A 16304-nucleotide genomic window follows, 5' to 3' on the forward strand; every position below is an offset into this window, starting at 1 on the left:
CCTCCTCGCCGGCCGCACCTGGGACAAGGGCGCAGGTGGGCGCCACGGCCAGCACGGGAAGCTCACGGCGCATGCGCCCGCCGAAGCCCGCCGGCCTTCCGGGCCTCCGACGGCGGCTGCCCCAAGAAATGCCTGTGTCCCCGCCGAAGCCCGCCGCCCTCCGCGTGCTCCCCGGCCTCGCCTGTTCACACCCGCATTGTCCTCTGCGACGGAAGAAAACGATCGGGCCGGCCAGATTCCGGACAGATCGCAGAACGCCTAAATACCTTGGACCGGCGCGGAGAGAGGGAGCCCGCCCTTGGGAGCGGAACGGGGTCCTGCGGCGGGTCCTTCCGGGCGGTGACATTCAGCGGCCGTGCGGGGCGGCGGGACGTCCCTCTTGGAGCCATGGCCCAGTTCGTCCGTAACCTCGCCGAGAAGGCTCCGGCGCTGCTGAACGGTGAGCACGGCCGCGGCCCGGGGCGGGAGGCCTGAGAAGACGACGCGGGCGGTGGTTCCTCGAGGGCGGCGCGGGAGTCGGGGGGCGGGGGGAGGGGGCGGCGGGGGCCGGCCTGCGACTGTCCTCTAGCCTTCCGCCGCCTGTCCCGCAGCTTGGGTCCTCGGTGCCGCCTACGAAGGGAGGAAGGGGCGTGCGGGCAGGCTGGGGTCGCCCTCCCTGCCGCCATTTGCCCCCTTCGGCCTCGGGGGGCGGGGGTCCGGCGGCGGTGCGGCCTGCGGCGGGGCGACGGCAGGAGGGCACAGGCCCGCCGAGCGCCGTGGATCGTCTGCCTCTCAGACCGGCTACCTGGAAGGCTCCGTGACTGTCTGGGGATGGGTGTGCTGCCCTGGAGCGTGGGCTCTGCCCTCGTCCTGGCCGGGTTGTGAAGTTGCTGCTTTAATGGAAATGGTAGGCGGAATCGAGCTTTGTAGACCTGGGGTATCCCTGACTCCAACAGACCTAGGAAGGGAGCGTGTCCACAGCCGTCTTTATTATTCTGGCTTAATATTCATGGGCTTTTTCGTGAACGAAAGCCCAGCTGGCGGACCGCTGTACTTATGACCAACCCTGAAGAGCCCCAGCCCTGAGTAGCAGCCTCTTCAGTCCAAAGTAGCGCGTTCGTCTGCTGGGTAGCAGGGTGTTCGTTTTACCCGCAAGGCGAGAAAGTAAAACCGGGGCGCGTTGTATTCTAGGAAGCGGTTGAAGCACAGATCTCTAGCTTTCGCTCACATTCGATCATGAAACGTGAATGGAAACAATTTTCCGAACACCTGTATTTTTTAACCCATTTTACTGTGATTAGTATCTTAATCATCTTTCTTTGCTCCTGTCAGCAGCCAAACAGTGAGTTATTGAAGGCCTGGTAATGCCAAATACAGTAATGCTGGAGTGTCTCCTACACAACCCCACAATCCACTAACTTAACACATTTTCCTGAAGCGCTTAAGTTTGCAGCGTATCACGGTACCTATTGTGATAAAGCTCTATAGTTGTATATAAATAAAAAAGAAGAAATTGTGGGCTTCATCCTTTGGACTTTGTGGATGATTCGAAGAAAAAAAAATTGTTTCAGGTGGATCCCCCCCTCCCCCAGCATGGTTTTCATATCTTTCAGGTGATGGGTTTGAAACTGATTTTTTTTTTTTAAGATTTTATTTATTTATTCATGACAGACATAGAGACCAGGGAGAGGGAGAGGCAGAGACACAGGCAGAGAGAGAAGCAGGCCCCATGCAGGAAGCCCGACGTTGGGACTCCATCCCGGGACCCAAGGATCACACCCTAGGCCAAAGGCAGCAGTGGCCCTGAAACTGATTTTAATAATAAAATTCAAAAAGAAAAATAATACAAAAAAATTTTATTAAAAAATAAACTCTTGTATCATTGTAATTAAAAGATAACAGTTGTTATTCTTCCAAAAGCACTCAGCTGGGGCCAGACTGTTAAATGCAGAAATGTATTTTGCTTTGTAACATAGTTCAGTATGTTATGTGTACTTCTAGTATCTGATAAAAATTGGGACACCTGGCTAGCTCAGTAAATGGAGCCCGCAACTCTCGATCTTGGGGTTGTGGGTTCAAGCCCCACGTTGGATAGAGATGAGTTAAAAATAAAATCTTTTTTAACAAGACTTTTTTTTTTTTAAGATTTTATTCATTTATTCATGAGAGACACAGAGAGAGAGGGAAAGACATAAAGGGAGAAGCAGACTCCTCACAGGGAGCCTGATAAGAGACTCGCTGGACCTGGGATCACACCCTGAACCAAAGGCAGCTGTTCAACCACTGAGCCACCCAGGCGTCCCTAAAAAGATTAAAAAAAATAATAATAACCATAGAAGCACCTGACTAGCTCAGTCTATAGAACAAGATTCTTGATCTCTAGGTCGTGAGTTTGAGCCCCATGTTTGGCCTAGAGTTGTTTTTGTTTCTTTTTTATATAGAGCTTACTTTTAAAAAATTTCTTAATGTATCTGTTAATTCTCCTGGGAGCACAAGGAAGCTTACAGGAATAAGTAACTTCCCCAGGGAAGTCATGGAGTCCGATTTTTTTTCTTTCCTATTTATTAAACTTGAGACTTTTTTTTTTAAGATGTATTTATTTATTCATGAGAGAGGCAGAGACATAGGCTTAGAGAGAAGCAGGCTTCTTGCAGGGAGCCTGATGTGGGACTCGATCCCCGGACCCAGGATCATGTTCTGAGCCAAAGTCAGACGCTCAACCACTGAGCCACCCAGGCATCCCCAAACTTGCGGCTTTATTTGGATTTTACCAGCTTTGCATTAATCTCTTTCTGTTCCAGAAGCCCATCCAGGTTCCATGTTGTACTGAGTTTTTAATCTTCATAGTTTCCTGTGAATTGTAACACTTTAATATCAGGGTTTTTTACTTCCCACAATCTTGACAGTTTTTAAGCTATCTATGTAGATACATACCTGTTGAGGTATCCTGTAAAGATGTTCTCCATTCTGTATTTGTCTGGTATTTTTCTCATGAGTAGTTTGGAGCTGTGGGTTTTGAGAAAGAATAACACAAAAGTGAAATGCCATAATCACCTATCAGGGTGTATGTGATACCCATTTAACATCACTGGTGAAATTAGCTTTCATCATTTGGTTATGGTTAATGTTGCTAGGTTTCTTACTGTAAGGTTACTGTTTTTCCTTTCCCATAATCTATTCTTCAGAAGCAAGTAACCAAGTCTAGTTCGTGGTGTGCATTGAGGGGGTAGGGAGCAGCTGCCAACAGCAGGGATTCCATCTCCTGTAGGAAGGAGTATTTACATATAATTAAATGGAATTCTATCAGAAAGATTTGTTCTTCCCAGTTGTTTATTTAGTGGTGTATTGTATGGATTCATGTACATTTGTTTCATACTTCCTACCTCCAGTAGTATGTTTTGTTCAAATTGTTGCAGCCGGGCATCCCTGGGTGGCTCAGCGGTTTAGCGCCTGCCTTTGGCCCAGGGTGTGATCCTGGAGACCCGGGATCGAGTCCCACATCGGGCTCCCTGCATGGAGCCTGCTTCTCCCTCTGCCTGTGTCTCTGCCTTTCTCTCTCTCTGTGTCTCTCATGAATAAATAAATAAAATCTTTAAAAAAAAAAATTGTTGCAGCCTTGGCCATTGAAAACTCTTTCAGGTTGGCATCTCTGTCCTCTTGACCTACCCCCGTTCTTGTACTACAAAATCCTTCAGACTCAAGTTAAATTTTCCTTGCCCCAGCCTTAGAATCGACCATTTCTCCAAGGAGCCCTAGTTTCTTTTGTTGGACAATGGTATTTTGAAACTAATATCTAGGCACCAAATAAATTTCTTGCTACTAGATTGCTAGAATATCATTGCTTCTATGCCCTCTTTAAGGGTGTGTATGTAGTAACCCATGTGTATACATGCATATATATGGTGGTCTCTGTATCTGTCCATCTGTAAATATATTAAACTACATATGAGTTCATATGAATGTCTCCAACTCTAATCTAGTACAATGGGGTTATTCTTGCTTCTTTTCTTGCCTATTTGTCCTTTTCCTCTCCTACAGTGACAAATCTGGCTCCCATCATCCACCATTTATTTACCTATTTTTTTTAAAGGATGAAATATATGTGTTTTGAAGATAATTTTAAAGACAGTTACACAAGACTTTGTACTCTGTGATAGTCCCATTTTACGGGCACTGTCAGTTCTATGTAGAACTGAGAGCCTTGTGTCTGCTCATGGCCCTAAGCACGAAGGGTGTTGCAGATAGTAATTCTCGGTAGTGAAATACCCAAATTCAGGAAGCTAATAATAGGAAAAGTACCAAGAGCCTTGGATAATCCATCTTTGAATAGTAATTTATGGATGTTCATGCAAGTGTGCTGTTTTTATCACGTTTGTCTTGTAACTTTCTTATAAAATGCCTTTTTCTTTCTGAAGTCACTACCATAATCTTACATCTATTCTGGTTATTAAGAATTTTTTGTTCTCTGAAATAGTAACTACCTTGAGGAATTTCAGCATAGTAATAGATTTGAGTTTGGGCTGCTCTGAACAATACATGTAGGTCTTATTTTTATTATTTGTGTTGTTTTGAAGGAGGAGCAGCTGGGCTTTTGTTAAAGAAAGATTTAATTCACATATTGATGAGGATACCAAAAATGGGCCCTAATTGGTATAATTCCATCTGGATTTGTAGCCAACATTGTGACAAGTTTTATTCTTAAGGATGCGTTCTCTGTAACTCCTTCCCTCCCTTTCTGCACTTCGTCTCTCCCAATTTTCTACTCCTCTACCAAGAAAATGGTTACATTGCTGCTGTTTTCTTGTCTCTGAATCCAGCTTCTAGTGACTTTACAGTTAGCTAGATTTGCCGTTCATAAGTAACAGTACTAGCTGGCCACTAGTGAAGTCCTGGCATAATTGAATGTGCTTATAGCTTCCTGCCTGATTGAACTTCCCTGTGACACAGGTGTTCTGCATCTTTAAAAGCCTCTTGTTACCAGGGAGCAGCTTTGACTTTTCACACCGGGTGCACATTTGGTACAAGCAGTGAATGAATGTGATGCATGAATAAATATTTGTGTCCAACCCACACATCTGCTTCTTTCGGTCTCTAGTGAGTTCATCCTCGTTTTTTTGTTTTGTTTTGTTTTGTTTTCCAGCTGCTGTGACTTACTCGAAGCCTCGATTGGCCACATTTTGGCACTATGCCAGGGTTGAGCTGGTTCCTCCAACCCCTGCTGAGATCCCTACAGCTATTCAGAGCTTGAAAAAAATAGTCAAGAGTGCTCAAACTGGTAGCTTCAAACAGCTCACAGTTAAGGTAACTATGGCTAAATGAAAACGTATGTGCATAACAAAATGTCTTCCCTTGGGAGTTTTCTGATTGTTTTGATTAATATATGTATTTTCCAGTGAGGCTGAAACCTACATTATGAGAGATAATCTCTTTCTTGACTGCTGAGAAAGATATTTACCTTTCTAATTTTGTCATCTGGGTTGAAATAATTCAGCTATTTTATGTCTTCGTTTCCTATTAGTCTTATGACAAAGACACAAGCATTTTTACTGGGCAACTTTTTTTCCCTCTCCTATTTTGGTTAGTATACTAAAATAGGATGGCTTACTTTGCTGATTCTATACTTTTTTTCATCTGTAGGCCTGGAAATATTCCCAGTTTAGCCAAAAGATTTCTTGGACTATCAGGCGGCTAACACTCACATGAAAGATAAAAATATCAAAACCTAGCAAGCATATCATGTAATATGAAAGGCTATTGAATTGCATTAAGATAAAATCTAAAGACTATAAGAATTGGAACTTGGATTTTATGTTTGCTTGCCTGAGCCAAACACAGAATACAAAAAAACCTAAATAACTAAATTATTGCTGACTCTAGAATCTACATCCTAGAAAACAGTTTTTTCAGGAGACCTCTGGTATTTCTGGTCTAGTTTGAAGGGGAAAATTAAAATTCACATCCAGGTGCTAAAAGGAAAAGGCTCAGTGTTGTTGTGGAAAAATAATTTTTTTCAACTAGAGTTTCAAGATCTATAGCTGTGCTTGCATGCTATAACATTGCTTTTTGGAACCAGTCATGTGCTTTTTCTCTCAGGACAATAAAACATTGATCTGTGAAACTGAGTAATTACTGAATACTTAGAAAGAGCTAAACCAAATAATAAATGAATAAAGGAGGAGACAAAGCTCTTCATCTCTCAACAAATTCCCTTTGACCAGACAGAAATGTCTCTTCAGAGACTTACCTTCCTATAGCCATCCTTTCATATGAATGCCCTGTCTAAATGTGTCAGCTCTTTCCAGGATGTGGGTTGTTTTAGGGCTCATAAAGTGTCTCATAAACTAATAATGAAAGGGTTAAGTCAGTTCAGGTCTTTAAAGAATGCTTTGAAAGAATTTATAAGCTCTGGACTACTTACCTTACATAATTGAAAGTTCAAGTGTTCTCAGCAGTTGAACAAAGTTAACATCAGTAAATCTTGACTTTGGCTAAAACTGCTCTCTAAATGAATAGCATCCTTACATTTTCTGTTACTTAATCCTGGAAAAGAATACTTTTAAATATGTAAGGAAGAAATACACATTAAAATTTGTGCTGCTTTTTTCAGGAAGCTCTGCTGAATGGTTTGGTGGCCACCGAGGTGTGGATGTGGTTTTATGTCGGCGAGATCATAGGCAAGCGTGGCATCATTGGCTATAATGTTTGAAGACCAATCTTTAACATCTCTTTCTATGTGGCTTATAATTTGAGTGTTCTTGGACCATATGTGATCAGACTGGTATTTGAATAAAATAAGATAATGTATCAAAATCAGTGTTTTCTCTATCAGATACTACATGGAAGGATCACAGTTTCTCTTAATAATAAGATGGATTGTCTTTTTGCTTTAATACATTAATACAGCTCTCAGGGCATGTCTTTTGCATAGCCTAAAATCAGAAAGGATGAAGGATGTATGTGAATATACCAACCTGGGAAATACATTTATAAGAATAACATTCTAATTTGAAGATTTGAAATATATGATAAATTTATTTTTATTTCCAGAATAGTCAGAGGAAAGGTCTTGGGAGAACTAGGATTTGCTACAGTAGGAAAAATAGCAATACCACGTGCCAAAGTGATATGGTTAAATCATGTCTGTGATATAAAGAATAAAATTTCAGTGGTTTCTTTTTGCTAGAATCAGAGATAACACCTGCATTTATAAATGTTAAAGTACTTGGTGGTATTCTAAGTATGACATCTTTAACACCAGGACAGAGCTACTGAGAGCCACAACCTCCTTTTTAAATCTAATTTTGATGTGTGTTGTATTACTAATCTATTCAGTTTTATGGTTTTTAGAACCCATCTTTACAAAAATAAAATACCCTATGGATATTAAATAGTTATAAATTTAGTATCCTCCATGGTTCTGAAGCATACATTATACTCTGAAATAAATAGAAATGCTTGCTACTGGTCTGTCAAGCTGTTTTATTGAGGATACAGGAGAGACTTAATCATTCATTGGCTTTTGGGGGGTTTCACCATCTTTGAATGGCTTATTGGTATGTTTCTAAATCCATTATAACTCCTGCAGCCATCGTAATACATGCATTACAACCTGATAACCAACCAGAAGCTAACTGCGTATTAGAAAAACATCATGGTTCACAGTACAGTATTAATCCTTTAGTACTATTGAACATTTATCCAGTCTATCTCAAATTTATCCACTGCACTTAGAAAACTAAGCTTTAGCTTAGTCAAGGGTTTTCCTAAGTGATCAGCAGGAAAGTCTCCACAGAGGCTGCTGCTCTTCTGAAATTAAGTAATGCCTAACTTACCACTTCTTCCAGTAATCACAGGTGGTCAAAACTGAAACTACCTCTTCAAAAGGCATTCAGTAACTTAAAATACGCATGGTGAAAGACTGAAAGTTACTACAACAGTCATGGCGATCTTTAGGAGTTTCTCCATTTCACACAATGTATATTAAAATTAATAAATTCTAAGGTATGAGATCAGCTAGCACTAATAACCAACAAGGCATAGTTGATTCATGATGTAATTTTTTGGTAACCATCTGGTCACACACACCCAGAAAGTCCTCAAAATAAACATTTGCTACTCACTTCACTGCAACTTCCTTCTCTGCCATACAACACACCTATGTGTGGTGGCTAATAGTGCATGTACAGTATTTTCTTAAATATAGAAAATAGTTAAAATAGCGGTGGGCTCCTTGAAGTGGCAACTTTGCTAGCCAGTTACCTTTTGCCCTCCTGAACCCCAAAAGTCTTGTCTCCTAGTAAAGAACTGTTGAGGCTGGCTTTCACTGAATCTGTGTGCCAAGTGTCTGCCATTGACCACTTCAGCATACCTCAGATCTTCATTGTGAGCCTTCTGAATCCAGGCACTGTGGTGGAGACATGAATGTCCCCTTTTTCAGTGTTTGGTCTGGTGAGAGGTAATTTAAGCATGCAGTTACAACAATGTGAGAAGAACTAATGAGAGAAGTGGAAAGTCCGCTTGAAAGAGTCTAACCCAGACTTGAGAAGGGGACTCAAGGGAAGCTGTCACAGGAATCAATATCAAAAGTAAACTGGGGGGATCCCTGGGTGGCTCAGCGGTTTAGCGCTGCCTTCAGCCCAGGGTTTGATCCTGGAGACCCGGGATCAAGACCCATGTCAGGTTCCCTGCATGGAGCCTGCTGCTCCCTCTGCCTGTGTCTCTGCCTCTCTCTATGTCTCTCATGAATAAATAAGTAAAATATTAATAAAATAAATAAACCGGAAGACTAAGAGCCAAGAATGGGACATGGTACCCCGGTCAGGTACAACAGCCTGTGTAAAGGCTATTAAGTCAGAAAAAGTAAAGCACACTAGAGGTTGTGAAAGAACTTAACATGTGACTGAATCCCCAGGGGGTGGTAGTGTTATAAGACCAGGGAACAGGGACCAGATCTCGGAAGTGCCTTTAACACCGTACGAAGGATTGTACTGTCAAGACCAGTGAATAGGCAACCGTGGAGGGATTTGACAAGGCACAATTTCTCCCCTTGATTTGTATGGTCTGACAGCAGCAGGCGATTTCAATTCCAGGTAACAGAAGCCAGGACAGAAACCCACGTGGGGTGCATATAAGAGCACAGGTGGCTCTGCACTTTTCTCAGTGTGTAGGAGCACAGACATTCTTAGTACAGGGCACCAGCAAAGAGGGGAGGTGACGGGCTGCTGAAGTTCAACCCAGTCATACATGTTTGTCCATACCTGTGGTCCAAAGGTAGGATTTCTTTTTCTTTTGTTTGTTCGTGTTTTTTTGTGTTTTTTTTTTTTTTAAGATTTTATTTATTCATGGGAGACACGGAGAGAGGCAGAGACATAGGCAGAGAGAGAAGCAAGCCCCCTGTGGGGAGCCCAATGCAGGACTCCATCCTGGAACTCCGGGATCACACCCTGAGCCAAAGGCAGATGGATGCTCAACCACTGAGCCATCCAGGCGTCCCCAAAAGTAGAATTTCTAAGGAAACCACTATGTAAAAGTAAATTTTCCACATGAATGTCAGTAAATATCAGAGCCATTTTAGAAGGCTTTCATTTCAAGATCACATGGATGTGAAACTGTCTACACTTAATCCTTTGTTCTATACACCTCATGCTCTCCTTGTTTCTTCTACCCTGATTTCTGAGGATAGCTCAATGCACTTTACTTTCTTCACATCCTCAAAGCACTTGCACTAAGTCATTTCACCCTCGACTTTTCCCTCAGGTATGTGGCATAAATGATAGACCCATTTAATAGGTACTAAGCAGAAACATTAAATGATCCCATGAGTAATAAGTGGCATCCCAAACTGGGCCCAGATAGTGACCCCATGTCATAGTCTATGCCCTGACTTCATAGTTTATGCCTGACCGCCTCATAAACCTCCCTGTATTGTACTTTCACAGTTCCATTCTATAGTAATGTTCTATTTTGCCCTACTATCAAGCTACTTAAGCTTTATTGTCCCATCAGATATCATCCTACCTAAACTCATGTTAAGTGACATCTAACTTTGTGAGACTTAATATTTCCTAGTTAGTATACTTTTTATTTCTTCCAGAAATGAATTGGTATGGTTATCACTCAAGATAACCACAAAGCAGCTCCACCAGAGATCCCCTTAGCAGGGAACCCACACTGAACTGCTTACCCCACTACTATTAAAGTATTGACATGGAAGACCCTTGATGATCTGCCTGTAGCCTTGCCTTAATCTCATTCTGCTACCAGCCTTTGCTTCAGCCACACAATTTCCAACCAGTCCCCATAAAAGCCAATTTTAGATCTCATCACATTATCCACTATTCCTGATGGTTGCAGTTCATTAGTCACCAAACTTATTTCATTTTTTTAATGTTTACTTTTTTTCAGTATTTTTTTTAACATTTTATTTATTCAGAGACACAGAGAGAGAGAGGCAGAGACACAGGCAGAGGGAGAAGCAGGCTCCATGCAGGGAGCCCGATGTGGGACTCGACCCCGGGGTCCCCGGGATCACGCCCTGAGCTGGAGGCGGCGCTAAACCCGCTGAGCCACCAGGGCTGCCCTTTTTTTCAAGATTTTGAGAGAATGTGCACATGTAAGCCAGGGAGGTAGGGAGCAAGGGGGGCAGAGGGAGACAGTTTTCAAGCAGACTCCCCACTGAGTGCAGAGACCAACAGGACATAGGGCTCAGTCTCATGACCCCTGAGACCATGACTTGAGCCAAAACCAAGAGTTGGACTCTACCAACTGAGCCACCCAGACACCCCAGCTGTTCTTTATTTCTTGACAATCTTTTTCTCTTGGCTCGCTGTCACTCTGCAAAACTACTTACATGTTAATAATTGGCAATTTCAACATACACATGGATCAGTATTTTTCAAAGTATGGTCCCTGGACCACAGCAGCAGCAACATCACCAGGAAACTTAGAAATGAAAATCCTCAGAATCGGACCTAGAAATTCTGAGAGTAGGATCTAGCAATCTGTGGTTTCACTGGTTTTCCAGGTAATTCTGACACATGCTAAAGTTTGAAAACCATTGACAAATGATCCAACTAGCAAGCCTCTTGGTTCCTGTGAAAGTCCATTGATTAGGTCTTTGACCTTCCTTGGGCATTCATTCCCAAGTAATTACCAGTCTTTTCAGTCACTATAGTTTGAATTTCATGCATCCCTCTCTCTGACCACCTATTATCTTGCTAGGCCATTTCCTCTAATACATTAATTTTTTTAATATTTTATTTATTCATGAGAGACAGAGAGAGAGAGGGGCAGAGACACAGGCAGAGGGAGAAGCAGGCTCCACGCAGGGAGCCCGACGTGGGACTCGATCCCGGGTCCCCAGGATCATGCCCTGAGCCGAAGGCAGCACTAAACCGCCAAGCCACCAGGGCTGCCCTAATACATTAATTTGGAGTCACTGTGACCATCAATAAATGGATGCTACCATCTTGTTCACCATTCTGACGTCCTCTTTTCCTTCCATTGTCAGTCACCACCACTCTTGTGAATATTTGCCAACAAGCCACATCCTTGGCTAGTCTGTGTGCTCTGCACTTGCACCCGTGTAGTGGAATGTAGCTGGAGAAAAGTAAGTTGGCCAGTCTCACTGCAATAATATAAATTCCTGATCGGAATCTTAACAGGGACACATGGATGGTTCAGTTGGTTAAGCATCTGCCTTTGGCTCAGGTCATGATCCCGGAGTCCTGGGATGGAGCCCCGCATCACATTGCATCGCATTGCATCCGGTTCCCTGCTCAGCAGGGAGTCTGCTTCTCCTCCTTTTGCCTACCTCTCCCTCTCCCCTTGCTTGTGCTCTCTCCCTCTCTGAATAAATAAATAAAATCTTGAATAAATAAATAAAATCTTAAAAAAAAGAAAAACCTTAAGAAAGGGAGTGCCTGGGTGGCTCAGTTGGTTAAGCTTCTGTCCTCGTGCTCTCTCTCTCAAATAAAATCTTTAAAAGAATCCTTAAGAAAGCATTTTTTTTTTTCTTAAGAAAGCATTTAATACTACCTGACAAGCATACTTTATTTCTTTGACCCATGATTATTTCTGTCAACAGATGACCTTTCCTCCTACTTTATTAAGAAAGTTGAAGCAATTGGAGAATTTCCATTGACTCCCACGGCATCATCTACTCACTACTATCTGCACCCATGTATATATTTCCATCTTGCCTACTGAGTTGTTCATGCTCCTTTTTATGTTGTTTTTTGTTGTTGTTTTAAGATTTTACTTTTAAGTAATTGCTATACCTCACATGGGGCTCAAACTCACAACTCCCAAGATGACAAATCATGCTCCGTGACTGAGCCAGCCCATCACTCCATTCATTCTCCTTTTTAAAACCATTCCCTCCATTCAATGTCTTTGTGCCATAATTTCTTTCCTTTCCTATGTCATTAATTTTCTTCCCTACTGTATTGTTCCTATGAGTGTATACACATGGTACTACCTAGTCTATCTGCTACTAAACCAGCTCCCTTTTGCAGCAAAACACCTCAAAAGAAACCAATATTGAGGGATCCCTGGGAGGCTCAGCGGTTTAATGCCTGCCTTCAGCCCACGGAGTGATCCTGGAGTCCTGGGATCAAATCCTACATCGGGCTCCCTGCCTGGAGCCTTCTCCCTCTGCCTATGTCTCTTCCTCTCTCTCTGTGTCTCTCATGAATAAATAAATAAAATCTTAAAAAAAAAAAGAGAGAAACCAATATTGAGGGCACCTGGGTGATGGTCATTTAAGCATCCAACTCTTGGTTTCAGCTCAGGTTATGATCTCAGTGTTGTGGGATCAAGCCCCAAGCTGGGCTCCCCACTCAGTGCAGAGTCTGCTTAGGGTTCTCTCCCTCCCTCTCTGCCTCTTTCTTCTCTCTCTCCCAAATAAGTATATAAAATCTTTAAAAATAAAAATAAATTATTTAATGTTTTAAAAGACTCCTCCTCTCCTTCTATCCCTCCCCTCTGCTCCCGTTGTCTCTCTCTCTCTCTCTCTGTCACAAATAAATAAATAAAATATGTTTTAAATGCAAGAGTCCATTCTCAATCCTCGTATTATTTGAACTTTTCAGCAGTATTTGACTCCCCTGAATATCTCTTCCTGCTTGATACATTTTATGATACACTTGACTTCCAGAGCTTTCCTGTGGCCTTCCTTCCTCCTTACTTTTTTTTTTCTTTTTTTTTCTTTTTTTTTTTTCCTGCTTCTTGGATTCCTGTTCTGGTTCCTTCTTTCTCTGTCTTCCTATCTTTGGAATATCAGAGATAAGGCTCAGTCTTTCCTCTATCTGTATTCATTCCATTGGTGATCTCATCCAGTCTTGTGGTTTTAAGTAACATCTATGCACTGATGACTCTGAAATTTATCTCTAGTTTCTACCTCTCCCTTGAACTCCAAACATATATGCAACTGCCCATTTGATACCTCCCCACAACCTTCACTCTAACAGACATCTCAGATTTAACAGGTCCAAAATTGAATTCTTGATTTTCTTCCCCACCCCCACCAGAAACCCATTCCACAGTTTTCTCCCTCTCGACTGTTGGCCAACTCCATCCTTCCAAGCTTGCCTGTCTGCAGTCTATTCTTCACACCGTCCAGAGCGATCCCATGAAAACATCAGTTGGACCAGGTCAGTCCTCTGCTCACAACTCTTCAGTGGCTTTCACCTTACTCAAATTCAGAGGTAAAATCCTTGCAGTGGACTGCAAGGCCCAACGAGATCTGGCTTTCTATTTTGTGTCTGGCCTCACTGTCCCGCACTCTTCCACTTTCTCCTGCTTCATGGATCGGTCTCCTTGCTCTACTTCAAACCTCCTGGCCTCAGCACCTGCTGGTCCCTAGGTTTGTAATGCTCCTCCCCAACATAGTGCCAGAGCTGGTCCCTCCCCTCATTAGGTGTTTTTATTGTGGGCTTCCCCAACCACACTAATTATAATTCCAAGAAACTTCTCTCCATAGACTTTTTTTCCTGCTTCCCCATCTCCAAATTCCCCAAAATCAACTTCTAATATATATTTGTTTGAGATTTTATTTACTTATGTGAGAAAGAGAGTGTGAGAGAGAGAGCATGAACAGAGGGAGAAGCAGATACCCCACTGAGCGGGAAGCCTGATATGGGGCTCCATCCAGGGACTCCTGGGATTCTGGGATCATGACCTGAGCCGAAGGCAGATGCTTAACCGACTGAGCCACCCAGGCACTCCAACTTCTAACATTCTGTATGATTTACTGATTTCTTATGTTTATTGCTTAATTATTTTACCTTACTAAAATAAATGTAAGGCCCCCAAAGGCAGAAATGTTTAAAAATCTGTTTTGTTCACTTACATAGTCCAAGTTCCAAGCACATAGAAGTCACTCAATACAGAGGTGATAAATAAACTGCCCTTTAATGATTCCATACCTTCATAAACAGCTGTTTCCTCTGCCTTCATCCTGGCTCTGTCTACCTGGCACACCCCTGTTTCACTTTGAAAAGTCTCTTCTTTTTTTTTTTTTTTTTTTTTTTTATTTATTTATGATAGTCACAGAGAGAGAGAGAGAGAGGCAGAGACACAGGCAGAGGGAGAAGCAGGCTCCATGCACCGGGAGCCCGATGTGGGATTCGATCCCGGGTCTCCAGGATCGCGCCCTGGGCCAAAGGCAGGCGCCAAACCGCTGCGCCACCCAGGGATCCCATGAAAAGTCTCTTCTGATTTTCTCAGACTGTTTCCTTTTGCCCTCCTGTTGGGCCTCTTCTAACACCTCTCATTGTACCCTAATGATACATTTACATTTGTTTATTTCCCTTACTGAACTGTAAGCTTTTTCAGGAAGGTACTCACCTTTGTAATCCTAGCCTATCACATTATCTATCTGGCTGGTATATAGTAGGTTTTCAAACAATGAAACAGCAAACTGTCCTTACTGTGTTTGGTACTGGGTTGATAAACAGCAGAGTCTGGTGGCAGTTTGCCACAGAGGGAGATGCAGGCCTGGGGGACTCATTTCCTGAAGGCCTGCAGGCTGAGACTGCTCCAGAGCTCATGCCAGCTGAGTCACTCCTGCATCTCAGCCTCTAACTCTGAAACAGAGATTGAGAGCCCTGATTAAAGGCCTTTCCTGGGCAAGGTGAGAGTGCAGGGCTGCCTTTGCATAAGGCCTAGGAGGGAGCAACGAGCTGGTGGGCAGCAGCAGATCTTTTAGAGGAGACCTAGCTTGAAATCTGAAAATCCCAGAAATCCCTTAGGAACTGACCGTCTTAACTCCCTCTTGGCTTTGCCAAGCCTGCATTTCGGGATTTATATCCTTAGTAGAACTGATAGAAGTACATCATATGCAGGCTTATTTATTTTTTAACATTTTATTTATTTGTTCATGAGAGACACAGAGAGAGAGGCAGAGATATAGGCAGAAGCAGACTCTCCACAGGGAGCCCGATGGGGTCTTGATCCCTGGATCCTGGAATCGCCCCCTGAGCCGAAGGCAGATGCTCAACCACTGAGCCACCTAGGCACCCCCATATGCAGATTTATAACCCCACACTTTTCCTCATTGGGCTTATACATGCAACCTATGCTATGGATGGAGTTTTTATAAGAATTATATGTTGAGCTGAGTGAAGTAAGTCAATCGGAGAAGGACAAACATTATATGTTCTCATTCATTTGGGGAATATAAATAATAGTGAAAGGGAATATAAGGGAAGGGAGAAGAAATGTGTGGGAAATATCAGAAAGGGAGACAGAACGTAAAGACTGCTAACTCTGGGAAACGAACTAGGGGTGGTGGAAGGGGAGAAGGGCGGGGGGTGGGAGTGAATGGGTGACGGGCACTGGGGGTTATTCTGTATGCTGGTAAATTGAACACCAATAAAAAATAAATTAAAAAAAAAAGAATTATATGTTGAATACTTACACAAAGTAAGACAGGTTATCTTCAGGGGCTCCAAGCTTCAATGCATTCCAGTGTTGTCAAATCCAAAAGCAATTAAAACACTGTTGTGCCGTTTTGAATTATAGCCTACTTGTTAAAATAGCTATTGTTGTCCCTAAGGACAGCCTGCATTTTTACCTTGATGTCATCTCATTCTGGGTCTCAAGGGGGTAGGGAACTTAATGGAACAAGTGAATAAATATAGTTCTGAGATAACAGTGAATTCTAAGGTGATGATAGGCAATTAGTTACCAATTTTAGTGACCTTCAGGTGGGTGGAGGAATGGAATGAAAGCCATGTAAGCCCAGGATTGGTTAAGCAAACAAACAAGTGATATCAGCCAAATAAATATTAAGTCAGAAGTGATGTTTTGATCATGACTGCTTT

At 42.8% G+C, this 16304-nt stretch overlaps 1 protein-coding gene and 1 long non-coding RNA gene across 2 annotated transcripts; one reads left to right on the forward strand and one right to left on the reverse strand.

Moving 5' to 3' along the window:
* The first annotated feature begins 161 nt into the window (after positions 1-161).
* ATP5MG (ATP synthase membrane subunit g) lies at positions 162-7440 on the forward strand. The gene is made up of 3 exons (XM_077893723.1): positions 162-439; positions 5120-5280; positions 6587-7440. Exons 1-3 carry the CDS (start codon positions 388-390, stop codon positions 6683-6685), a joined length of 312 nt encoding a protein of 103 aa, XP_077749849.1. The 5' UTR covers positions 162-387; the 3' UTR covers positions 6686-7440.
* Positions 2580-16070, reverse strand: LOC144311354 (uncharacterized). The gene is made up of 3 exons (XR_013376923.1): positions 15899-16070; positions 2914-2985; positions 2580-2830 (listed from the first exon to the last, which is right to left on the reverse strand). It is a non-coding gene; the product is annotated as an uncharacterized LOC144311354 (long non-coding RNA).
* Between the last annotated feature and the right edge of the window lie 234 nt (positions 16071-16304).

The sequence above is a fragment of the Canis aureus genome, chromosome 3 (genome assembly GCF_053574225.1).
Source record: "Canis aureus isolate CA01 chromosome 3, VMU_Caureus_v.1.0, whole genome shotgun sequence".
In the NCBI taxonomy this organism is placed as follows: Eukaryota; Metazoa; Chordata; class Mammalia; order Carnivora; family Canidae; genus Canis; species Canis aureus.